General features: G+C 39.9%; 2 protein-coding genes across 5 annotated transcripts in view; one reads left to right on the forward strand and one right to left on the reverse strand.

Moving 5' to 3' along the window:
• LRRN3 (leucine rich repeat neuronal 3) overlaps nucleotides 1–17429 on the forward strand; it is a 53965-nt gene extending 36536 nt beyond the window's left edge. For both annotated transcript variants that reach the window (XM_089524299.1, XM_089524298.1), the window contains one exon: nucleotides 14381–17429. In XM_089524299.1, the coding sequence (XP_089380425.1) occupies nucleotides 14746–16872 (2127 nt within the window). In that variant the 5' untranslated portion in view covers nucleotides 14381–14745 and the 3' untranslated portion in view covers nucleotides 16873–17429. The remainder of the gene's footprint in view (nucleotides 1–14380) is intronic.
• Nucleotides 1–27913, reverse strand: part of IMMP2L (inner mitochondrial membrane peptidase subunit 2) — a 625477-nt gene that overhangs the window by 350251 nt on the left and 247313 nt on the right. The gene's annotated exons all lie outside the window — the stretch shown is intronic.

Below are 27913 nucleotides of genomic sequence, written 5' to 3' on the forward strand. Positions count from 1 at the left end.
CTCTGGTCTACAGAGTAATAGTCCAATGGTCAAACCATTGCACCACACTGGCTTTTTATATAAAAATGTGTGAATGTACAACAGATTGCTTCAGATTAGTATTCTTGATTCCCCCCCGCCCCAATATCCAAGAATGTAACAGCCATGAATATTATAGAGAGAGAGTGCTGATACTCTTCCACCCATCTTCATGGTTAGTTTACTCTTTCCAAGGATTCTCAAAGCTGGGGAGAGGCATTTTCTCCAGGCTAAAACGTTGGAATGGAAAAAATCTGGAAGAAATTGATGCCACATATCTTCACTTATCTTAATGTGCATGTGTGTATGTGCGCCGTGCGCATACACCCACACACATGTACATAAATTTCCCCAAAAATTAATATTCAGAAGGGGTACTGGTGTCAGAGAGCACAAGCAACAGGTCTGGATACTATACAGAATGCATGTTGCCAATAAAGTATGAGACACGCAGTTCCAATCCTTTCAGCTCAAGTTTTTTTGCCAAGAAACATGGAGAACAGGGGTTGTCCAAACCTCTAACCCAGGGTGAGCTACGTGTGGGGTGTGGGCTGCATATGGGCCAGTAGAGCCCCCAAATGTATCCCCTAGCATCCTCAAAACTCTTGCCCTCCCTAGAAACAATGGGTTCTAATTTTGAAAACAAGGACTCTCCACAGGTCTAAATCACATGGGACTTTATCACACGAGGCTAGCAAACCAGAATTTCAACGGGATAAGAGCGTCTTTGAGTTGTATTTATCAACTATTTTTGTGCCTCTCCTGTTACAACTTTGCATTTAGATTATTGGTGGAGCACACATTTTCACTGATGGGGAAAACCTATCAATGGCTCCCAATATCATTATTATTCTACTAGTCCCCTTGGTACAATAAATCCCTTCTACTGCAATAACTATGGCCCGGTACAGACTGCCTGAAAGCGGCAGTCTGGGGCTGATTTTAGGGCTCGAGAATATGGAGCGACTGCATGCTCTCGAGCCCTACCGCGTGGCAGTGGCCCCATCATGGCTTGACCCCATCCACATGGGGGCTGCCATTATGATGCAAGCGCAGCCCAGCATCCGCACATTGTGGCACCAATGGCACACTTGTGGCATTTGCCACACACACCATGCGGAGGGAGGACACACAGTTTGGGGCGTTTGAGTCCCTATATTAACAGCAGTCACTTGGCATGAGGGGTCATGAGTCTCCTCCTCTCTCCCTCTCCCACACATCACTATTTTCATGAAGAATAAGGCGGTTTTTACTCCATTCTTTTCAGCATTTTTTAATTTTTATTTTTGATGTGATTGCATAATTACAGCTAAATAATTTATTGATGTACATACTGAACAAATACTTGCTTTCTCTTCTCCAAAGGAAAGCAAAAGCATATTTGCAGTTTACCAAAATCAAAAAATTACATAAGCCTAATTGGTGTCAGAGTGACTAGTCTTAAAAACCACTTGGTCTCCATTCCTCCTGCTCAAATGATGTTTCACTATCCTTATGTGGAATACCTTTTGGAGAGTTTTTCTGGATTATATTTAGCCTGAGGCATGTAGCTATGTGGCAGGAGGAGAGATGAGAGCATTGCCTTTCCAATAATAATTCTGCTCTACCCAATGAAATTTTCCATCTGTCCTCAAATTTCTAGCATTGTGGCAACTTAAACTTTACTTAAGTATTTAAATACACTTTTGGCATCCAAGGAAAAGGGCAGACAAAGTTACCAAGGAAATGTGAATACAGCAAATGTTAAGAGTTCTAGCTTGAATGTTTTTCAATGTCTCACTTTCTTGTGATGCAAGGACAGAAGTGTTATTAGGAGGCAATGCCCTCATTTTTCCACTCCCTCCCTCATAGCTACCCATCCAAATACCATTTAGCCTGCTTATTGTATCAATTAGTTATTCAGATAAATCTACACATAGAGTACACATCTGGGTAAGCTTTTTCAGGGCACAAGCAGCTCATCTGAAGCCATCAACAGTGCCAGATGTGCATACCATTTTGCTGATACAACAGTTCTTCCTTGTGTGGATAAGAACATGTCAGCCACCTCTAGTATTGCATCGCACAGTGTTTTATCCTGGGTGTTTTTCCCAGAATCCTGGCAGATTCTGCTTTTCCTAAATAAGCCTGTTCCGATTCTATCCTACCAATAAATGCTTCTGCTGAAATCAGCTTCCCTGGTAAACTTTATGCTATGAAGGGAGTAAGAGGAAGATATGTGTATTATATTTTTCTGTGTCTCACCAAGAGAATCAGATAGTGTAGAAAGTACCAAAGAAAAAGGGACTGCTTAATTCTGAGTCAAACAATTGCTCCATGCATGTTAGTATTGCCAGGTGTTATTGACAGTGCCTTTCCAGTTTTTTTTTAATAACCTTACCTGAAGATTCCTGCCATTCCCTGCAACCCAACCCTGTTTAGCTTCTAAGCAGTAATTCACACTACATTATTTGAATGAAGAAATTTGCATCTCCATGCCAATTCCGAACCGATTTAGAACCAGTTTGGTGTTCTTGCCATGTTTACTGTGATCGAATCTCCCCATGCCATTTTAACCCTGTTGCTGTTCACATTTGCCACCATATCAATTTAAAATGGAAGCACCTCCATTTCTGGGAATGATGCAGCGTGATCTGAATCAATTTGGTAGTGTGGTTACACTACCAAACATGTGCATCATTGCCGCTCTTAAAAAAAGAACCACTAAGGGGTCCAGTGCCAAATACACTGGTTTAAGTGGACTTTTCAGTCACACACCCACACCCCTGCGCAAACTGCACCAAGTGCAGTTGGGGCAAGTGTGAATTCACGGAAATAAACCAGTTCCACGCCAGTTTATTTCCATAGTGTGAATGGAACCCTAAAGAGGTAGATAGGATGTATTCAGAGTGATTGCGTGGTACTACCATTGTTGTTGTTGTGAGCCTGCAAGTCACTTCTAACTAATGGCAACCCTAAAGTGAAACTATCAGCGGGTTGTCCTGGCAAGACTTGTTCAGAGGGGTTGTTTTTGCCTTCCTCTAAGGTTGAGAGAGTGTAACCTGCCCAAGGTCACCAAGTGGGTTTCCATGGCTGTGTGGGGATCTGAACTCTGGTCTCCAAGGTCATAGCCCAAAGCTCAAGCCACTATACTACACTTATCATTAAAAATGTTGCTCTTGAACAATCATGGGAGAACAGATCTCACTTATGGAAACAAAATCCAAAATCCATGGAGATTATCATATTGCCCTTTCCTGTCCTTTCTTTCTGAGCTAGGTGCAGGATGTAAACTTTTAAACACAGTTTTTATCCCATGATCGTGTATGGGATGCCTCCTGACTAGGCACAGAAGTGTGTGATAAAATCTGCTTTTAAAAGTTTACATCCCGCACCAAGCTTGGGAGGAAAGGATGGGAAAGGGCAGTGCGACAATCTCCCATGAAAGAAGATACATTTATTGGCCAGCCAAAATGCACAAAATACATCATGCAAGCTTTCAAAGCTCCACTGGCTTCTTCATCAGGCAAAATATATTTCAAAAACTATACAGGTCGGGAGGAGTGATGGTCTTGGAGTCACAGGTATACATTTTGTATCCAAATTGTCCATACTATAGTTCAGTTGGTTTGGAGGCATCTCAGTGCAGGCAGGGGCCACTCTCCTTGGCCATGTGGGGACAGAGTGAAAGGACTGTAAAATTTAAATTCCATTAGCAGCCGTAAAGTAACTAACTCCTGTTAGGATCCAGGATGTTAGCCTTTTGTGAAGCCTCTTCCCCTGTATGATTGTTAACATCTTTTGCCTGGTGATGAAACACTGGAGCTTTAAAAGCTTGCATTGTGGGTTTTGTGCATTTTGGCTGGCCAAAATAGGTATTGTTTTTTGTGTATGCTGTTTTATTTTGCTGTATGCATAGCACAGTTACTCCTGAAGAGGTTCCTCAGTTATGAAGAGGCTTGAAAGCTCTCCTTTTTCTCTGTAGTAAAATAGAGCTATTATGACTTAGGGAAAACAAAGGTTCTGAGATGAACAGGAGGGCATTTCATTTTACATGTTCATTTTTGCTACACTGAAAGTTGCTTAAATTAAACTGGAAAATGAAAGTTGCAGATTTGATAGCACTTCCACTCTATTGCTTTTAATACAAAATAATTTCCGTACAGGTCACAGAGTACTAATAGGGACAAAAGTTGGGTTTAACCTAATAGCATTGAAGAGAATGATTATTTCATGAAAAACCAAATCTAAAAACTTTCATTGCTATTTTTTTCCTGAGTAATTAGACTTTTTGATGAAGTCCTAAATGTCTCCAGATATGTAACATAAAACCTTTTGAGACTGTCTGTAATAGTCACAAAAGCAAAAGTCTATCTTCTCTTACTTTCATATAAACATATTAAGCTCTTGGCTCTCCCTCAGGCAACATATAACCATGAAATCTAAGAAAAAGAAAGAAAACCATATACGTTGCTAAGGCAGTGAACTATTGTAATTATTTACAGAAAACCTGCTCTTTATAAATCTAAGGTGAAACTGTATATGGAATATTGTGTACATTTCTAGCTCTGGCGCCTTCATAAAGATATTGTAGATATGGGGAAATTCCGATAAGAGAAAGCAATGTCATCAGGGACCTGGGATAACTTTCTTATGAGTAAAATTTATAGTGTTTGAAGAAACGTGGCCAAAGAGAACCCTTTCACCTTCTGTGGTAATACTAGAACTAGAATTCATTTAATGACCTAAATGGTGTAGGAGTCAGGACAGAGAAAAGGCAGATATTTCTTCTAGAACTGGAATTCATTTAATGAACTTAAATTGTGGAGTACTTGGGACTGATAAAAGGAGAGTGCTTGTTTTTATAGCATTTCATTGCATTATCTTTCACAAGATAGAGTGATGACCACCAATACTGATGGCTTTAAAAGGAGATTAGGCAAATTCATGTCTGGCAGTAGCCACTTATCATTATGATCTTTGTATCTGAATAACAGTTGTTGGAGAGCAACAGCATTGCTCTTTGTACTGCTTGTGGATTTTTATAGCATCTGGTTGACCACTATAGGAAACAGGATGGTGGATGATATAGACCTTTGGTCTGTTCCAGCATTACTTTCTTTTTGTTCTTGAACTCTTTCAGGAACAAACAAAGCCCACGGGGAATAGTAAATGTAACTCAATTAGTTGTAGAGGTGAAATGTCCTTCCTTACAAGAGAATCAGTCCAATCATTTTATAAACTATGAATCTCAAGGCAGTTTCCCTCTCCATGAAGAAAGGATAGACCCTCTTAAAATATTAAGACATCACTGGCAAAGCACATCTATATAACATTTAGAATGAGTTGAGAGACTAGGATTGGAATATTCCAGAGAGTATCCACTGAGCTTTGAGTTTGGGATCATAAGTCTGAACCGGCAATAACATCTCAGAGAAAGTACTATTACATAGAGAGACTTATAAACAGTAGTTCATAATAAATTATGGTATATTTGTTCCTAGAAGATTACTAAAGCATAATTTTAGGAAACCTTATGTAAGTACTGATTTAAGAAGTTGCCATTGATTCAATGGCTTTTCTGTGGTTGGGACTAGCAATTGGATTTAAGCAAACTGGAATGTTTTCTCCAGTCCTTAGAGTGAAGGAGAGGAATCTCAGGGCAAGAGCAGCACCTTGAAAATAATGTATGTTTTATCTTTGTCTGTGTGTTTATGTCTTTGCATTGCTGGCCCTCAAAGCCACAGGCTGCTTTGGAGTAGCAGCTGGACATTCTTCAGAGGACCTACCTAGCTCAATTTGAGAAACTTTAACAAATAATGGCTCAGTAGGAGGGAGTGATCAGGGAGTAGAAGTAATGATCCACCTGAGTAGTTGCTGAATATGGATTATGGCTTTGCAACTTTTCCCACCATTTCCTACCATTCTTTATTGTAGGATCTGCAACTTAGGGGTGAAACAGACTGCCTCCCCTTTGAGTGCTGGATCAGGGCTGTGGCAATCACATGCCGGCAGCCCCAATCCAGTGTTTTTTCAGGTCAGAAAGAAGTGGCAAAATGCCACTTCTTTTGGGCCTGGAAAAAGGGTGCCCTTGCTGCTGCAGCTGCACTTTTCCACACTCATTTTGACGTGCAGTGTGTGAACACTACCCCGAAGGAGCACTGTAATGCCACCTGCCATGCAGTCAGGCAGGCAGTGTGACACTGGCTTTGGGGTGGTGTTGGGGCGTGCATTATCCACATGCCACGACCCCACGCCGCCCCCAAACCGGCACTTACTGCTTGTCTGTACAGCCCCGTAATTTCCTTTCTTGGTCTGAAGCAGGCATACATGGGCACCATTGTTAACAAAGGTGTGGAGAAAATATCATCTTCAGCTCTGTTTAATGAATTGTCTCCTTCCTTTTTTAATACTTGATTTAATTCCTCTTTATCACCATCCATCTTCATCATCATCCATCATCATCTCTGCCCCTTCCACAAATATTTGGTGATTCTTATTAGTAGTATTAAAGAAAGAAAGAAAGAAAGAAAGAAAGAAAGAAAGAAAGAAAGAAAGAACTAGTTAGGCACAAATAAACTGCGACACAATTGTATCTCAACAAGGGATTACTAAATTCCCTTTGCAGGGTTGCTATAATTGCTTTAGTTACTTATATGTAGGAGCTTGACAACTTTTATACTTAGGTGTGTTTTACAACAAAGGCCAACAACATGAAACACAGAAAAAATAATATAAACCACTGCAGTTATTACTTCTGAATAGTAAGACATATGCTTTTACAAAATTCTGTCTATAATTATAATGATCTAGAAACTATAATTCCTTCTTAAATATACCTTTCCAAGCTCTGTTTTCCCCCTTCATAATCTCTTCAAATTCCTGAACAACAGCCACAATAACAGGAATTATCAAATGCCTCTTCCATGGAGTTTTCTTTGAAAGGTAGCTGCGTAAATACAGCTGTGTTTTGGGAATCCTTAACACTTCTGGGCCTATGTGAAAAGAATGCTTTTTCCTCATTAGCTACAAGGGATATTACATTTTTGCGCTCTCTCTCTCTCTCTCTACACACACACACACACACAGTGTGTGTGTGTGTGTGTGTGTGTGTGTGTGTGTGTGTGTGTGTGTTTTCAAAATCTTTCAGAGGCTAAAGACAGCAGAGCTGGGGAGATTTCTAGTGCCTTACATTCAGTTTCCTTCCTACCCACTCTAACTGGTTCTTAGCTCTAGAGATTAAAAACAATGTTCTATTTTATCCATTCCATGTCAAATAAGAGATACACACATCCCTTGAGACCCAAGGCATGACTCACCAGTGACAGCAAGAGGCACAAGCCTAATTAAGGCATACCAATCATTGTCTACAAAAGAGATAATTAGTCCACAAAGGGTCATGCAGAGAGTCCGGAACATATTTGTTCTGAAACCAGCCAATGTTGCTGTCATAGTTAACAAAGGATGGATTTCAACAGGGAGATATTACTGCTACATATATATAAATATGTTAGATTTATGCTAGATGGTTCAGGTATTCAGAATTTTTTTCCTAAATGGAATCTTGTGCAGAGTCTCCATCACAAGTACTGTACAATGTTTTATGTTGTTAGTCTTTTAAAAAGAGCTCTCTGCTGTTAAGTCACTCGTGTTCCCATTCTATAGATGGGCCCAAAAGATAATGATACTCCAGGCTACATTGTGAAGTAATGACTAATATAGCCATGATTAGTCATTACTAATATAGGCTCGGAACAGACGGGCCTTTGCAGCACCCTCGTCACGTGCGAGGGTTGCCTGGTGGGTGGAGTGCCCATACGCCCAGCAGCCCCCGCACGTCATGGATGCGCCGCAGCTGTGGCGCGCCCACCAGACAGGGTGCATAGTGATGACGTCATAGTTGCGCCACTTCCAAATGGGGCGGCACATCTGTGACATCATCACACCATCTCTGGCGCTTTGCGTTGTCACAGCGCCACCTCAAAAAGGAACCACATCCAGGCGCTCCTTTTTTGTTCTGCAGCAGCACCGCGCAATTTGTTGCTGCGGCACTCCTGCGGAACAAAGAGAGGTGCCAGGGAGGCGCCTCTTTTGGCACTCTGTACCACGCCTTTGTCGCTAATATAGTCAGACTGAGAATGGGCAAAAATAGTTATTATGAAAAGTATTGCACTAATTTGATATAGTTCTATTATTCCACTTATTGGCTACAGATGCCTCCTTTGGAATCCTGGGATTTGCAGTTTAGGGAAGGACATGTAGAATTCTCAGAGAGTTACAACCCCCCCCCCCCAGAATGCACCAGGAGGAAGCCATAGCAGTAGAAGTGGACTAACAGTGGTATAAGAGAGCCAATGTGGTATAATGGTTTGAGTGTTGGACTATGAACTCTGGAGACCAGAGTTCAGTTCCAACTCAGCCATAAAACCCATGGGGTGACCTTGGACAAGTCACATGCTCTCAGCCTCATGGGAAGGCAAACACTAACCACCTCTGAACAAATCTTGCCAAGAAAACTCTGTGACAGGGTCATCATAAGTCAGAAATTACTTGAAGGCACATAGCAATAATGCTATAACAGCGTAGTGAGGTATTGTAAAACAGATGAGTGCAGACAGTAAAAGGAAGGCACATATATTGCACAGCCAAGCCCATCATATCCCCCAGATAATGGCAACCCAAATGCCTGTGGCCAAACCAAGCTTTCATTGTTACTGAACTGTGTGCCAACTTGGAACCCACTTACTTTGTCACAAGACACACAACTGAAAAGCAAGCTCCAAACTGGGGATGATCTGCTTCACCAGTCCTAGCCACATTTCCTGGCCATGCCAGATGATGACAAATTAAATCCAGAAACTCTGTGTGAGTGAATGGGTATACATAAAGTGAATAGAATAATACAGTTCAGTTGCTTTAGTATAAAACCATCTGTATACTGAATCACACTATATATTAAGCCAGAAATGTCTTAAATGCCAGACAGCAAGAAAATGAGAAGCTTGATCATTCTTCAGCATGCCAGTCATACCTGGCAGGTAGTGGTACCACAGAGATTCTTTGCCCAAGGCACATTATCTTTTAACAAGGAATCTTCCCATATATGCTAAGATGTCTCTGTTTCACCTGTATATAAACTTATACTCTTACTAAGCATTAGGAAATGTGTGTAAAATGTCTTTCTCATTAAAAAATGAAGCACTCTCTTTATCAATATTTCATTCTGATATTTGGACCTTTGAAAGGGAATGAAATTAACTCCCTCTCTCTTTCTCTTTCTGGGAAATTAAATGCAAAATATTCATTTATCCACACCCTTGCTTCACCTTAAATAGAGAAATCTTGTCTAACTGTCATGCTTATGTGCACTACATTCATAGTTAAAAATAATCTCATAAGTGTCAGAGGGGAATATATATATATATATATATATATATATATATATATATATTCCACGATGGTCTGCCAATCAGGGTTCTTCTTTCTACCCATCATGTCATGTGGAGTAGGATAACACTGTTCATTAGGAATTTTGTTACTTCACAAAACACCACCTCCAACAACAGTAGAATCATAGAATCATAGAATTGTAGAGTTGGAAGAGAACACAAGGGCCATCCAGTCCAACCCCCTGCCATGCAGGAACTCTGAATCAAAGCATCCCTGATAGATGGCCAGTAGTATGAGCCTACCCAGAGTTTGTTGTGGACTAGTTAGCTTGCTCTAGCTCCATGGCCAAAGAGAACTCACCAGCCCCTGTGTAATTCCCACTAGATGGTTTCATTAGGCACTGAGGACCCAGGGACCAATCTAAGAGATTTTCATAGCATACAGATAGGGACATTTCCAGGAGTTCCTTCAGTTTGGAGTCAAAAAAAGTCTGTAATTTTGCATTGGTTTGGTATTTTCCTAACAGACACAATTCTCATCCAAGAGGGTTAGATCCAGTTGCTTGTATCCCTTTCTGGTAAGCACCATCAGACCAAAGTTAAAAATATTTGAGGAATAAACAAAAGAACAATTACCTTATCTTTCAAGTTGGAGTAAAATATGTATTAACTTCATATCCAACAACAGTGGGGATAAGAATCATAGAATCATAGAGCTGGAAAAGACCTTAAGGGCCATCCAGTCCAATCCCCTGCCATGCAGGAAAACACAATCTAACCACCCCGAGAGATGGCCATCTAGCCTCTGTTTAAAAAACTCCAAAGAAGAAGATCCAAACACTCTCTGAGGGAGTGTGTTCCGTTGTTGAACAACTCTTATTGTTAGGAAGTTCTTACTAATGTTTAGGTGGAAATTACAAGACAATTGTAATTGTAATTGTAATTTTTAGATCCAGGGTGGGAGTAACTCTCCAGATTTTTTTTAATTCCAACTTCCACCATCCTCCACCACTGATTATGGCCTTGTCTGCACAGGCCAGGATATTTTGGGGTCAGCCCATAGTATCTTGTACCACAGCTGCCCCAACCCCCATTACCTGGCCTTCCATTCTCATGCTGCTGTTGCTGCTGTCTACTTGGGTGTCCAGCTGAGCCACCCAGCACATCTGCCACCACCATGGGTTGCTCATTTCTGAAGTCAAAACGAGATGCCCAGTCTTGATCACATGGCTGGGCACCTCGTTCTGACATCAAAATGAGCAACCCACAGCAGTCGAGGATGAGCCAGGTGGTTCAGTGGGAGACCTGTGCAAACAACCACCACAGTGGGAATGGTAGCTTCTGGATTGTCCCAGAGTAACAGGTATATTTTTGAATACTGTTTTAAATGTGTTATATCCCGCTTCTGATGTGGAGCATCACAAACGTTGTCCAATCTGCTCACACCAGAACCAGGGTATGGGATGCACATTGTCCAAACAGGATGATGCTAGAACGGGTGGAAACAGGGTCTATGCTATCTAGAGCTTGCTGGGAGTTAATAGTCCATCAACATCTTATGGGCCACATGATTCCCATATCTGTTCAAGATTACAGAAACCTACTGACAGAGTTTGATTAATTACTTATGGATAAGGTCCCTATTCACACACACATACACACACTGCAAAGCTGAAGAATACCTACGTTCATGGAATGGATTATATTTTGATTACATTACTTTGTACCCATGATATTTTGAATTGCAAATGAATTGACCTACCACTGTAAAAACACATTACAAAACTTCAAAACAGCAGAATGTTTCCTTTGCATGTTTGTCATACATTGTCTGTTCATTTTATTTATAATCATTTTAAGACTATAAGTTAAAAAGGTGTGTGTGTCCTCAAATTGGTGTGTGTGTGTTTATGTGTGTGTGTATACGCAGGTAACATTCTCAGGTGATTTTGCCAGTTCCTTCCTATGAAATATAGTCTACCGCAGCTGGGATTTGTTGGAAGTCCCCTATCGAAGTACTAACCCAGGGCTGATCCAGCTTAGCTTCAAAGATCATTGGTATTTAGGCTTGCCATTGCCATGCAAAAAAAAAAAAAAAGTGAGTGTGAGATTACCAACACAGTCCTATAAATCCTAGTAAGATGTCCCCATTGTTGAGTGAAAATGAATTACATCTAAGCTGCAATAAGGCAATACCACATGAGCAGAGTATAGTAAGCATGGCCATTAGAGTGTCAGAGAAAGGCTTGGAATATCCAGGCTGAAATCTTAGGCTACCTGTGAAAAGTTGGCTTTGAGGTATACATAAAATATGCATAGGACTGCAGTCTACATGTGGAAGTTTCACCATCTTGTTCCCCAAAAAGAAATCTTTGAATGTTCTATGAAAAGCCTGAAGTGGGATTCTAAGTGTGTTTGGGTCAACACATTTGAAACTCTTACTCACTAGCCCTGGTTAGTACTTCTGGACTCACAATCCAGATATGCATATGCATATCTATTGCATTAATATTAATTGTGCTATTGGATGATATTTTTGGATTTTTAGAAATGTTACCAAGAAAAAGCATGAAGCAAGGTGGAAGGAGATAAGGGGGGGGGGGAGTCCCATAAAACAAGTTGAAATGATCATGCGGTCATCATCACTTAAATTTAAGTTTTGTGTTTTATTTATTTATTACAAGTTAAATTTCTTCGTTGTTTTCAAGCTCTACACTGAAAGGCAACATACATGTAAATCTACATCCCAAAGTACTTTCTCCAATGTAGTCCCATTGAAATTACTAATAACAAGAGATCAAAAGATCTGGAGATTTTGGTCTTAAGAACTTAAAAAGGATTCCTTATTAACTTGTGGCCAATAAGTTTTATGTGTGTGTGGTAAGCTTGCATATCTGTGGTCCAAATTTCATCTTAGTGATCTGTACAAGTCATAATTTCATAGCTTCAGCCCCATTCTCTAATATGGCCATAGTTGTTATGGGTTGTCAGTCAGAACTGCGATATAGTTCATCCACCCTACCTTTAATACTTTGAAATGTCACAGAAATATAATGTATCAGTACTACTGTAATACTAAAAATGGTGAAAGCCACATCCAGTGGATGTATGTCTACACATATGTAGCTGTAAGAGTATATGTACAAAAAGAAACAAGAGCAACTACAAACTATCTGGTATATAATGGATGTAAAAGGAATATAAAATAAAATGTTTAAAAACACAGGTAGCTTCAAAAAACCTTAATATGAATCTCCTGCTGACATCAGTAGTGTTCATTTCAGATAACGTTCCTTGCTGGCAGAATACCTAATAGTTATCTGAAAGTCGTAAGCCAGTTTACTAGATAAGGCTTCAGTGCCAACAAATGAAGGGAAGGAGCCAAATCAGATTTTGGTCCAGACTTTTATATGATGTATATATTGGAAAGGAGACACTGCTTTCTGCCCATTCTTTCCCCAACCAGCAATATCTTAAAATACATGTATCAGTGTCAAGGGAGCACTGACTTTATCCCATAATTTGAAAACAACGCTGCCACCATTGTGTGTTAATGTAAGGGGTTAAAGACCAAGAGGTGGAAAATAGTGTGACTACTTGAAAAGACATGCACTATATGCTATGTATTTGTGTACAGAGCGTTTAGCACGAACATTTGCTAGTCAAGTTAAATGACTTACATACTTTCAATCAGCAGGGTGCTTCACATCCCTCTTCCATGGATTCTTACAAACACCCTTCATAAAACTATGGGAATAGTTTTCCCCAATACATAATCTGGACTTCTGTTTCCTAAACCACAGACAAGCAAATCACAAGGTAGGCCATGAGGGTAGTATACATACTCATGTTCTTTCTGATAAAGCTCCTTAATTATAATTTCCACCAAACACTTTCTCTGCAGTTATTAAGCAGAAAATTTTCAAACATTACCTGAAATCCACACCAATTATTTTACTGGCATTACTGCCAATTATGCAAGTATTTATTTACATTTATATACAGCTTTTCTGTCACATGGATTTCAAAGCTGCTTACAACAAAATGATCAGAAAATGATATACAAATTACAAAAATTGATATTTCACCGTCAGCCTACTTTCTATCCCACAATAAATGTATCCTATGGTAGTACAAAAATGCCAGTGCGGTGGATCCAGTAGATCTCAACTCACTATTCTACATGCACAGACAATTCAAGATAAGCTGTAACTCTATGGCTCTAATTCTGTGCAATCTTACCTAGGGGAAACAATGATTTAATTCAGTGTGGCTGAGTAGATATATATGAAGACATTTTTAGGCATGTTACTTGTAAAAGTCATTTGAAGAGGCAATCCCATACAGGCTGAGTCTCCCTTATCCTGAATGCCAAAATCCAAAATATTCCAGAATCCAACATTGCACAAACTGGTGGCTGACATAGTGACACCTTTGCTTTTTGATGGTTCAGTGTATACAAACTTTGTTTCATGCACAAAATTATTTAAAAAATACCTGTGTATAAAATTGCTTTAAGGCTATGTGTGTAAGGTGCATGCAAAACATAAATGAATTTCATGTTTAAATTTGGGTCCCATCTCCAGGATATCTCATTATGTATACACAAATATTCAAAAATCCAAAAAAATCCATAAGACCTCTAGTCGCAATCATTTTGGACTCAACCTTATTAACATGTACATGTATACATGTTCGCACACTTCCTACTGTCTCCTCCCTTACACACACTCACAAACATACACACTCACATGCACATACATATAAATGTACAAATTCTATTAATGCATTGGCACTACTTTTTCAAACAACAGACTTTTATACTAATATGGCAACACAGATTTTTAGGACCAATCCTCAAATGACATACATAAATATCAGCTGCAATAGGCAATACTGTATGTTTTTAACCTTAAAAAAGTATTTTTGTCTATGTTTCTCCCTTTCCCCTCCCCAATAGCATATATTAATTGTTTTCTTCCTTTGTACTGCAGGTATCTTTTTCAACACATTGAAAATGACAGAAAACATCATGGAATCTAAAGTGAATACTACAATATAAAGTGATTCAATTCCTTCTCTACAAGCATCTAGATGGACCTCATTTTCAAACATATTTTGCCATCTATCCTTGTCAAGAGAACACTATCATTCCTCAATATGCCTCTTCTGACTGGGCAAAGTGATTGCAAGACGGTAATTTATCTCCAAGAACGAGAGGGATTTTGTTTTTCTTCAGCATACACTATTTGACAAATGCAAGTGCTTGGCTTATCAAATGACCAATTCCTCCTGAACTTAAAAACTGTAATTGTGCAATCATTAAGGGCCAATTACTTTTCAAGAATACTGAGCTAAGATGAAGGACACCTCACTCAAAATTCACCTTATACTTGGTCTAACAATAATTGCACTAGTACATGCTGTAGATAAAAGAGCAGACTGCCCACAGTTATGTATGTGTGAGATAAGACCATGGTTTACTCCAAGATCTATATACATGGAAGCTTGGACAGTGGACTGCAATGATGTAGGCCTCTCTGCTTTTCCAGCCCAACTGCCTGCTAATACACAGGTTTTACTTCTACAGGCAAACAACATTAAAAAAATTGAATACACAAAAGAATTTCCAGTAAACCTCACGGGTTTGGATTTATCTCAGAACAGTTTGTCCTCAGTGGCTAATATTGAACTTCGCAAGATACCCCAGCTTCTTTCAGTCTACCTGGAGGAAAATAAACTGACAGAGTTGCCTGACAAATGTCTCTCTGGATTGAGCAACCTCCAAGAGCTCTATGTTAACCACAACCAGCTTTCCACAATTGCACCAGGAGCCTTCACGGGCCTTGATAATCTTCTTAGACTCCATCTCAATTCAAATAGTCTGCAACTGATCAACAGGAAGTGGTTTGAAGCTATTCCTCATCTGGAAATCCTTATGATTGGAGAAAATCCAATCATCAGAATCGAAGATATGAACTTTAAGCCCCTTATCAATCTGCGGAGCCTGGTTTTAGCAGGCATAAATCTTACAGAAATACCAGATAATGCCTTTGCTGGACTTGACAATTTAGAAAGCATTTCTTTTTATGACAACAGATTAGTTAAAGTGCCCCATACTGCTCTTCAGAAGGCTACAAATCTGAAGTTTTTGGATCTAAACAAGAACCCTATTAACAGAATACAAAGAGGGGATTTCAGCAATATGATACACCTCAAAGAATTGGGAATTAATAACATGCCTGAACTGATATCTATCGATAATCTGGCTGTTGACAATCTGCCGGATTTGAGAAAAATAGAAGCAACCAATAACCCTAGATTATCATACATACATCCAAATGCATTCTACCGACTTCCTCGGCTGGAATCTCTCATGCTGAACAGTAACGCACTTAGTGCCCTGTACCGTAGTACAATTGAGTCCTTGCCTAATCTCAAGGAAATCAGCATACATAGCAACCCAATCCGATGTGACTGTGTCATCCGATGGATTAATATGAATAAAACCAGCATTCGATTCATGGAACCAGAATCCTTATTTTGTGTGGATCCTCCTGAATTTCAAGGCCAGAATGTGAGGAAGGTTCATTTCAGGGAAATGATGGAAATTTGCCTTCCACTGATAGCCCCAGAAAGTTTCCCCTCAAAACTAAATTTAGAAACAGGCAGCTATATATCCCTACACTGCCGAGCAACTGCAGAACCAGAACCTGAAGTGTATTGGATAACTCCATCAGGACATAAGCTTTTGCCCAACACTATTTCCCTGAAATACTATGTTCATTCAGAAGGCACACTAGATATCAGTGATATAACGCAAAAAGAAAGTGGCCTATACACATGCATAGCAACTAATTTAGTTGGTGCAGATTTAAAATCCATTATGATTAATGTGGATGGTTCTTCCCCCCAGGATGACCATAAATCTTTGTCTATCAATGTAGAAAATGTGCAATCTCATTCCATCCTACTGTCTTGGAAAGCTCATTCTAAAATTGTGAAATCTGCCATCAGATGGATTGCTTTTCCAACAGATGGAAACTCTCTAGCATCACGGAGTGCTCGAATCCCATCCCATATAAAGGTCTACAATTTTACACATCTTACTCCATCAACGGAATATAAAATTTGTATGGACATCCCCACTGTTCAGTTGCAGGATGCAAAACAATGCATCAATGTCACCACAAAAGAATTGGATCCAGCAGTGACAAATTATGAGAAAATCAACATCACCACATTTCTTGCTTGCCTTGGTATTCTTTTGGGATTTCTTTGTGTATTGTCTCTCTTCAGTTGCATCTTCCACGAAATGAACTGTGATGCTGGACACAGCTATTTCAGGCAGTACCTGAAGAAACAACCTTTTTCTTTCAGTGAGCTTTACCCTCCTCTAATCAGTCTTTGGGATACTGGCAAAGAGAAAAGCACAGCACTCGAAGTCCAAGCAACAGTTATAGGGGTTCCTCCAAACATGTCATGAACTATCTGCATTACTATACTTGGTGTTTTAAACTGGGGATGCACAAGACTATAACTGTGCTCAATAAAAAGGCAAAAAAGAAATCCTCTCTAAAAAATCAAAACTTGTGTTTGGCTGATGGTGGTGGCTACAAATACAAAAATAAAATAAAATACCAGTGTGGTATTTTTTAAAAACAGAACAAAACACCTATCTTTGAAGAGCTCTGTGCCAACCAAATTGTTTTCTAGGACTTTATAGTGTGACTTCTTATAATCTAAGAGGCACTCAATACTGTCGAAACAGTGCAAGTAGATGAGAAAATTTTCTGTATTTGTTGTTTTTTTTAATTAAATGTAGGAATAGTGGGACTGAGTAATGCCCCCCTCCTGTGTTGTATGACACACATTAGCCACGAGCTTTTGCAGTGAACCAATAAAACTAGAATTGATGCGTGGTGTAATGAAATGGATACATTCTGTAGAGTAGACACCGTGAGTATGTGAAACTTTTTTATGGGGAAAAATACAATTTTTGATTACAACCAAAATAGTTTGGATTGCTTTCTTTCTAAAGAAATATTTCAGGGACTTACTCCGCATCATATATGGTTAAATCCAATGTCTGTCCTGTCTAAAGTAGAAACACTAAAATCAACATAAATTAATTTAGTTGTAATTAACAAGTTCAATTCATGTTGGTCGGATTTAGAGTTCATTTTATATTGACAAGGTTTAGGATCAATTGGATTTACCCTATGAATTTTAATGTCTGCGTAATATACACATTCTTCTCTGTGAAGATGTACAGGACTGAAGAATTGATTATTGTTCTTACAATTGCTCTTTGATTGAACTTTGGTCAAGTCCAAAGTGTGATGAAGACTGAAGTTCTGGACCGCCAAACCTTTCCCAGCCAGGGAAAAGTATATTCATTTGTTTTATGTTCCAATCAATACAATCCTTTCCCAAGTATGCATATAGAGAGATAGAAAAAGAACACATGTTTCTCACTAGTTGAGGAATAAGATCAATTTTCTCAATGTACAATAAAATAAGCATGTCCCTGATTCTAGATTTAAAGTGCATTTTCAGAAACATTTGTCTATCTTATGTAGTATTTTTCATGAGTCATGTATTTTAAAACCCTTAGTCCATCTAACCACTCTCCACTTATTCCTATTTCATGTACTGAAATGCTGAACTAGAAACTAAGGCATGGCAAACCAATCCAAAGCTATGGTCCAGTAGAAGTCTGAAATCACATTACTGACACTAAAGTTCAACACTCACTCAGTTGGGTCATAATGTTTACATAGAGACAGACTTCCGTCTGAGATGGGAATCATGCAACTTTAGCTGACATAGCCAGTGATTAGGAATAATGAAACTGAAGTTCAACATATGGAGAACCGCATGATTCGCATCCCTGTTTTAGACTGCTGCTTTTGAGCCATTCTGGAGATTAACTGAAATATCTTTATCCTGTCTTAAACCTTGTTGTAACTGGCCTGTAATATTCTCTGACACATCAGTTGATGCTGGACTGGATAAGGCTTTGATCTGATCTAACAGGGTACTTCACACACACACTTATCTCAAAGAGAAAAGCCAGATAGAAGTATGTGGTCAATTTGCAAATGAATCACATTGAAGGAAGAATCCCCAATAATTCATGCAGGACCTTAAACAATGCTTGATTCTTCTGATATAATTCTAATAGTTTTTGGGGAAAAGCCTCAGAACACAGGCATATAAAAAATAATAGAAGTAAAATTCTGCAGACCAGTGAAAACAGAGATAGTTTCAGCAAATAAAAACAATCCAAAGAAAATACTAAGAAATTAAGGGCATCAGTCCGTATAGTGTTGACTTGTATACTGAACCAGTTACGTAATTTGAAGGACAACCAATCATGCATCCTGAGTGAATCTGGGAACCACTACGCCTCTGCTTCAGACCACAAAGTTTTAAAGACACACTGAATAATAAGTGTGTATATGAGTAGTATGGCAGAAGCTTTATCTTTACTAGGGAGATGTGTGGCTCAGATCAGACTCCAAAGGTTAAAAGAGTACAATACTGTCATGGGTTCATTGAATCACCAGCAGACCATTCACTAAAAAAATTCAATGTGCTAATGTGTGTCTCTGCCATCTCTCATCACCTGCCCAGGGTGATGTCCAAGGTACTATTTATAGTCTGGACTAGTACGTATGTTCAGGTTTAGGACAGTGTCATTTATACAGAGCCACAGTCCTTTTTCATGCTTCCACGTCCTCTTCTTTTGCACAGACTCCTTCACTCTATCAATTTTCCATAGGCTCATTAGTATTGATAGCATAAGGTAGCAGGGAGGTATCTCCTTGGACCTTTCAATATGAAAAATTAGCTTTCAACTCATGGTATTTTTGAATAATTCTCAGTTCTTGCTTCCAAACCTACAAGTTATTTTTTAAAAAAAGAACATTTAAACTAGAAAGTATATGTTTGCGGGGGAAAGGGAGTCAATTCCAATGGTAATTCTAGAATATCTGTAATCTGAATCTTTATGAATTCAGTACATTTTACTGAGCACACTCTTTAGAAGCCTGATGAATCGCTATCACACACACCCTGACATTAGAATTTATCAGCCAGACGTGCTCATGCATCATGAGAGATTTCAGCATAGAGGACACAGCTTTTAGAGGAAGGCTATTTATCAAACATACAGTAGTTGAAATATGACCTATTATAATGCCAGCACTGTATAGGTCAGCAAGAACATGTTCATGTATCTTGTGTGTTTGTCTTTGGAGCCAGAGTACATTTAAAATCTGTTACTGATATAACTCAGGGGTTAGAATTACACTTGTTTCAGGCAACACAACTGAGATCAATGGCACTATGCCACACAGAAAGCAAACGTAAAACATCCAAAGCAAAGTTATTTCTGAATCCATTTGAATGAAAAGTTCATACTATTTGTCATGTAATCATGATAATTCACCATCTCTAAGCCATTCTTAGCTTAATTTATCAGTATGAATGATCTGACATGCTTCCTTGCATATTACTGCTACTTAGATAAGGGCTGTGTCTGCAGTGCCAAATTAATGCAGGTTCACAAAACTTTAACTGCCATGGTTCAGTGCTATGGAATTCTGGGATTTTTAGTTTTGTCAGACATTTAGACTTCTCTGTTAGGGAGCACTGGTGACAAAACAAACTACAAATCACAAGATTCCACAAGATGGAGCCATGGCAGTTAAAGCAGGGTCAAACTGCATTAGTTCTGCAATGTGGCAGCAGCCAAGGACAATGACAACACACTCAGATCAGTTATGTGTTCAAATCATGTTTTCTACGATAGCCTTATAAACATTTGTCAAGAAATTCATTATTTCACTGAGTGCTACTCAAATGCAGAAAACGTATAGATAATGATCAAATCAAAACTCAGTTAATTTTTGGATATAGCCTAGCACAGGCAAATAGGTGTTTAAGACAGACTTGTACTGACTATTGCTGTTTGATTGTATTCTCACTCCAGCTCCAAAAAGTCTTAATGATAATATAGTTTGTTAATGAGAGGAGGTGCTTCTTCACATAAACTGAACAATTTCTGTTATCATTTTGCTGGGATTATTCCATGGAAAGTACATAAAACCGCAAAACAATGAATGCAAAAAAATAAATAAATAGTGAAAGTGGTAGTTTAAAAAAACGTAACATTTTCATATTTTCAAAAGGTTGGTGCATAACTGGTGAGCACATCATAATACCAATTTCAGTGAATGACTTTGGTCCAGAAGAGGAATATTGGTGTTACGTGTGCGTGTTGCACTTGATATCACATTGCACTGACAAAGCTTTTTGAATGCTCATGTCGAGACTAGTAAAAAGTATTCAACTGGACAATCAAGCATTTTCTTGTGGATGAGAGGGGGACACATAGATACTAATGTTCTCCTACCTGCCTCTCCATGCCTCAGAGCCCTTACATCGCTTATACTTTCTCGATAGGATCCCTGCCAATTGGGAATGGCTGCAGCATGAGGATGTGGAGGAATGGGGAAATTACAGAAACTGAGCAGATGTACCTTCTGTAAGTCGACTAGAAGGAACCTCTGTTCAATTTTTTGTGATCACTCCTTTCTCACTCAGGATCCTTCAAATCTAGGAAATTGTGGGGAAAGGAAGACATAAAGGCAGCTTCAGCCTGCCTCCTTTGGGGGGGGGGTCTCTTTGCAGAAGGACACACTCACAAACACACACACACATTAACAATGTAAAATGGATGTTTTTGTTTTCTGAAAAAGTTATGGAAAGGGTACACAGGATTTGTGCAATTTTTCTTGCAGAAATAAATAACAAATTCACAAGGAGAGAAGCAGGTGGAAGCAGACTTTGCATTCTTTCCTCCCCAGCAGTCCTTCCAGCACCCCCAAAAGTGGGCAGAGGTCCAAGGCTCTGTAACTGACTGGAGTGGAGTGTGGTAAAGAAGGATCAAGATGAGACAGAAGTGCCTTCTATGAGCCAAACCTATAAAGGAAGCTTCCATCCAATTTTAGGAGACACCTCCCCTGCCGTTTGCTCCATGGTACAGTCTACTCTATTCTTGAGGAGGTAGGAAGGGTTGAATTGGAAGGTAGACTACAGGAACCACATCTCTACTAACCTGGTTGCACACACTTAAATCTGAATGCAACTAGATGTCTTTATTCTAGTGATTCCCAGACTTCAGCTCCCAGAAGCCTCACCCATCTTGGCCAATGGTCTGGGATTCTGGAAGCCAAACTCCAAAATGCTTGGAAGGCCAGAGTTTGGGAATCACTGCTTTATTCAAATACAGATTATATTTCTGCAAACCTATAAAGCTAAAACCGTGGGCAGCCTTCGCATGTCACACTAGATAAAAACATGAGTGACTGTCACTTTTCGTTACTTTCATTCTGTTGCTCATCCAGAGATGCAGGCATCTCCCTCACAGAATCTGGATAAGTTACTTTCTTGGCTGCGATCTTGTATGATCACTTAGGGGATTATTGCACAAAAGCTTACTGTCTCTTAAAGGTTGCTAAATCATCCATAAAACACGAGGGTGTGATCACCGGTTGTGCTTTTCCCCTATGATTAAATCATCATGGAGGTGTCCCGTCATTAAAGCATTCGCAGAGCAGCCATTTCTCCACATAACGGAAGTTCTCATGAACGCTTTAATGACGGGACACCTCCATAACAATTTAATCACAGGAGGAAAGCGCAACCGGCAATAACACCCTCATGCTTTACAGATGATTTAGCGACCTTTCATAAATGGTAAGCTTCCGAGTGATAATCCCCATTGTGGTTGTGCGTATGTGTCATTGAGTTGGCTTCAAATTATGATGACCCTGTAAATGAGAGATTTCCAAGGAACACTGTTGTTATTCAGGTTTGAAGACTCAGAGGTTTGCTCAGGTCTTGCAGACTCAGAGCCATGGCTTCTTTGATTGGTTCTATGTTGTCTTTAGCTTTATCAAACATTGTGCTCATTTCAAAGGAGTCATATTTCATGGCTTCCATAGATCTCTCTTTCAGCATTACATTTCAATTGAGGATGTTTCCAGGAGGAGGGAAAGTTGATGGTAGTCTCAGCTTTTGTTCCTCTACAAGCCAATTTAATTCATGCGATCCATATGGCATTTTCCTTATTCAAAAGAATTTCTAGGAACTCCCAGTAGTACTCTGAACAGATTGTAAGAAGACATGATTCACTAGAAAAAAATGACAATGCTTAGCAAGGTAGAAGGAAGTTGGAAAGGGGGGGGGAAGTTACAGATGGAGCCATGGCCCTGTATCTGCAAGGCCTTAGCAGGGCTGTTGATAACTGGTGGACCTGGAGTGCTTATAGGGTTGCCATGAGTCGAAGTTGATTTGATGATTAGCGGGAGGCAAACAACTCATTAGTACCAAAGACTTTTTATTTGCACTTCAAGGATCAGTTTAAATGAACTTAGTACTTTCCTAAATGAAATGCTTCTGACTTACCTATGTGTTTTTACTGTTTCAGAAGCAGTAAAGATGGCTGCTACTAAGTAAAGACGGCTATTGTTTCCAAGATACAGATTCAACAGAGATCAAGTTAACACGAAAACAAAATAATCTTAATGCTTAACTATTGTAATATTGCTGAAGCACTCTAGCATTTGACTATAATTCCTGAATAATTTGAATAAGAACAGAGGCTTAGTGGGAATTGGTAAAACTTAATTTCTGAAATGTTACATGAGACTGGGTATAATGTGATCAGTGAAAGGAGGAGAGAGAAGGGGAGGGAGGGAAAGAAGCCTCCATGTTTCAAGAAGACTGGTTGGAAACCCATGAAGATGCAGATACAAAAAAAGAAAAGAAAAGTCTTGATAGTTCCAGAGTCCCTCCTCCAAAATCTGCTGCACTTTGAGTTGCTTTTCTGTTAGGTTTTTTTCACTATTCAGCTCTCACATGATCACTAATGAAGTATAAATATTTGCTAGTGTTCTTTCACTGGGCTCCCGCTTGTACCTCAAATCTCAGCTGATGATACCAGGGTGCAACGCCATGGCCGTTCAGAAACCAGTGATGGCAGGGAGGATTCCAGGAATGACCTGGATGAAATTTTATAGTTGGGAGGGAAAATACAATTTTTCATCCTCTTGGACCACCAGGAAATTTCTCCTAGAATGTAAAATTCCTAAACTCTGCTTTCCCACATCATCTACATTCTCCCCACACATTCTGACCCGAGGTAGGCTAATAAGCTATGTTTCTATTAGTTATAATTGAGACAAGTTATGACAGAACAGACACATTTCATTATTCATCACTCTAATGATTTCAATGATTTCTCCATTCACTTGATTTATCCCCACCCATAATCCATATGCTGGCTGCACAGAATGCTAATCACATGGTAAAGAAGAAAACAGAAGAAAGGTGGTTTCCTCACATCTACTAGTTTGTCTATTTACCCTTGCTGTTTTCCACTGTTGGAAAAGGGGGAGCTAACATACAGTTTGAGCAGCTGCAGAGTCTCTCACCTCAGGAGGACCATTCCTCACCCTATGGGAAGATATGGCAAGTTTTGTCAGATGTTTACCAGATATCAGCTGCATAAGGCCCTATTTGGAACACAGATCAATTTGGAAACCATGGAGCTCGGTGTACCCAACCCTCTTCACCTACGCATTGAATCCAGAGAATGAGTTGCATGTGAGTGTATCAGACTAGTATATCAATAAAGTATATCAATACATCAATAAAGTTGTGACCATCCCACTTAACCCATAGCAAGGTGTATAGCCCTCTCTCTCTCTCTCTCTCTCTCTCTCTCTCTCTCTCTCAGTGCAAGACTTATCTCCAATGCTTGTGCAGAGAGGGTATGCTTCACGAAGCTCACAGGAGCTGGCACTATTGCTCCCAGGTCTTGTTTAGCAACTACTCAGTTAGGCCTAGGATTAAGGTTATGATACTGTGAGATTTAGGCACAAGATCTAGTACAAATTGCATGCCAGATCACATACCAACTCTTGGGAACTACAAGCCTCACAAGATTTCATGGAATCTCATGGAATGCAGATCTGCATGTCAGCTGATTGGCTATTTTTAATCAGATCTCCAGTGCAGCCTTCCTTCCCTCTCTTTTTATTGCATGTTTCCTTGCATATTCCCCAGCCACATCTTGTCACTTATCACTGTGGCATGTTTTTTTCCCTTTTCTTTTAGGCCTTCCTAGGACTCTCCCCCACTTGTTGGGGGGCCTTAAAGCAGAATTACTCATCTACGCTTTGCTAACCATGGACAGTTTTTTGGTATTGCTTTGTCACAACTAGTGGGTATGAAAGTGGAAAGAGAACACTGGGCATGATGTTAAATTGAGATGAGGGATGCCCTGAAGCTGCTGGACAGTTGGAAGGAGAGGCTAACATGCATTTTGGAGATCTGCAGGGTCCGTCTCCCATGGAGATCCATTTTCCTCACCTCATGGATTGGAAATTATGACAAGTTTACCAAACACCTGCTGTATAAGGCCATTTTAGCATGTGTCAGTTTGGTAACCAATATTCTCAAAAATGTGCAAAAACTTTTTTATCCTCACGTAGGAGACTGCAAATGTTTGAAATCTTCCTCTTCCATGCAAGTAAAGATTCACAACCCCACACAAAGATGAGAAGTATGAAAAAGACCTTAGTTTATTCCTTTAAAATGTTAAGATCCATGGGTATTTTCTGAGAGACAGAAAAGGTGAAGCAATTACCATCATGCTTTATGGACATTTTATTTACCTTATAAATATATCCCAGGTGCCCTTATGGAAGGGAAAGATAACACTTCTATCCTTTCCATGTAAATAAAGAGCTACCTGTTCTCTGGCCGTTTGCTATCTTGTACTCCTGCCTGTCAGTGTTAAAAAGGGAGATAAAGAACCACTGTTGAGTGAAACTATTCAGACCTTTAGACCTCACCCCCACACAATTTCTCAACATATTTACCATACATTAGAAACTGGGAAAGGATTCTTAACAGCTTCTCCCTGTTGCTCAACCTTTCTTTGGCTCTATTGACAGACAGGCACACAAGACAGCAAGCAGCCAGAAGGCCATCGGGACAAGATTTAGATCTTTATTTACACAGAAGGGACACAGGTGTTATCCTTCTCTTCCATCATGGTACACAGGATATGTCAGTTTTGTGGTTCCCACCTTTCTTTGTCTAAGATCTATTTCTATTCAACTATTTGATAGTAAAATAATAAATAAATTTGCCAACGCATCATGCATGTTAGCTACTCAGGCACACAATTAACACCTTCCTAAGTTCATTACCTAATTACCTTGCCTGGTGCCCATCAAATGCACAGTGGATGCTAAGCCAGCAGGCATTTTCCTGTCTCTCCTGCTCTTCAAACTACACATTTCTTTCAGATATGATTGTTTCCTCTCCTGCTGGTCAGAAAATGTCATTTTGGTGACCTTCTGACTGTTTGGTTCAGTGCATAATAGTCAAAGTTAACCAGTGCACACTGAATTCTTAAGATCACTGCTTCATCTGATCCCTTGCCCAACCCTATAGTCAAAGTTCTTACTACACTTTGACTACAGTATTTCAATGACAACATCTGTAAACGTCTCTTCCCAAATGGTGTCAGCATAGGAAGCCATGCTATGGCTCTATGTTCTTGTATCACATGGCAATAAAAGACTATAAGGTTCCTCACATTGTCTTCCCACTAAATATCTAGGCCAAAATTCAATGATGCATTGTTATCCAGTTGGAATCACTCTGACAGTAGCTCTTCGTGGTGCCAAAGACCTCCAGGGAGTTTCTAAGCCCTCTGAAAAAGTATTTTAGGTCACACAAGGAGTAGGAATGAGAAATTACCAATTCTGGCAGAAAGTGGGATCCACAGAAATATACTGTCTGAACCTGATCAGAGACATCAAGCTCTAATCCACCAGTAGAAATTAACATTTATGCATACTCCAAGATTTACACCAAGATGGATCCTTTTTAAGTTTAAACACACTGAGATTTATCCAGAGTATGCTAGGTGTACTTTCTGTCCTTTGAAAACAATGAGACATAGCAATCACGATTAACTTTTAAATACTGATTTAAATGAAACTTTAGTCTCATTCAGACTTTACGATTATAGTGATATATTCCATTCTAACTGCCAGGATTCTGGGATTTGTAATACCATGAGCGATTTAGAATTCTAGTGCTATATCAAACTTTAAGTCCAAGGAATCCACAGGATACATCTGTGGGCGGGGCTGGCGCAGCAGTTTGCATGGTGGGAAAAATGGAGAGCCCTCCTGTGCACGTGGGAAACAAACTTTCCTCCCGCACCGAGTTGCAGCAACAATAACGCCTTTATTGGCAACAAACAAGGTAACAGCCAAACAGGCAACAAAAAGAAGTGTCCATAAAGTTCCCCTTTTTCCCAGTCGCCTAAGGTAGGTCTTCAGGGGGTTCTTCGTCGTGGTTCCGGGTGGGCTCCCCGCCTCGCCTTCCCCCCGCGTGCTTCTCCAAGGCCTCCTTATCCGCCTTTTCCCAGTCTTGGGGTCGAGGACCTTGCTCCCAGGCTTCTCCCTTGGGGTCCCACCACTCACCCTCGAGACTCCCGGGTTCTCGTCGAAGCCAGTCACCTTCCCCGGGGTAGGCAAAGTCCCCTTCTATCCTCGGGTCGACTAGCCTGACCGCCTCATGGGGTCCGGGCCTTCTCAGACTTGCTCTCCCTACCAGAGAGACGGGCCTTCCCACTCTCTGGGGGCTTTGAGATACCTTCCCTCCTCTTAACTCGACCGCCTCGCCACGTCCACCTCTTCCGCGTCTTCTCCCTCTCCCCGCGCAAGCTCTCTCCTCCTCCCTTATATTCTCTGCACACCCCGCCCTCTCCTCTTCTGGCTCCTCCTCCGGGGGTCCTTTCCTCATTTCCTCCACCTGGTCCTCCTTAGCCCTCCCAACTCTCCCAGTCTCTACTTCCACCTTGCTACAACATCTACAGCAGTTGCAGTGGTATCAAAGTGCTATGATTGTGTGGCATGAAATATATCTTAATTGCAATTTATAACACATTCTTTTTTTCTTTTCTTTTCTTTACACATACACCCACACACTTGTTCATGCACAGTGTTATTCACAATGGAGGGGGGGGGGGCTACATAGGAAGAAGAGAAGGCCCAGCCTTACTCCACTCTGTCAACACTTCTTCAATAGAAAGGGATGAGTCTTGAAGAGAATTTTTGTTTATGTGGAGGCTTTCCAGATAAGCAAGTTCTCTGATTTTCAAAGTTTCTTCCTTGCTACACAAACAGGAACGTCTCCTATTCACACATAATCAGTTTCAACATAAAGAAAGCAATGGCTGAAAGAGGACAATGTTCTCCCCTGAACTTGTGTTCAAGAAAGTTTGGTTAATACTTGGAAAGGATTACTATTTTAAGTGAACGTGGAAAAAATACTGAAATGGCACAAAAAATAATTAATGTATTTCAGTCAATTCCTTTTATGAAGAGCAAATACTAGTACATGATAATGGACATTAACAGCCCCAA

The sequence above is a fragment of the Sceloporus occidentalis genome, unplaced genomic scaffold, assembly GCF_023333645.1.
Source record: "Sceloporus occidentalis isolate IW3139 unplaced genomic scaffold, rSceOcc1.0.p SCAF_5, whole genome shotgun sequence".
Classification (NCBI taxonomy): Eukaryota; Metazoa; Chordata; class Lepidosauria; order Squamata; family Phrynosomatidae; genus Sceloporus; species Sceloporus occidentalis.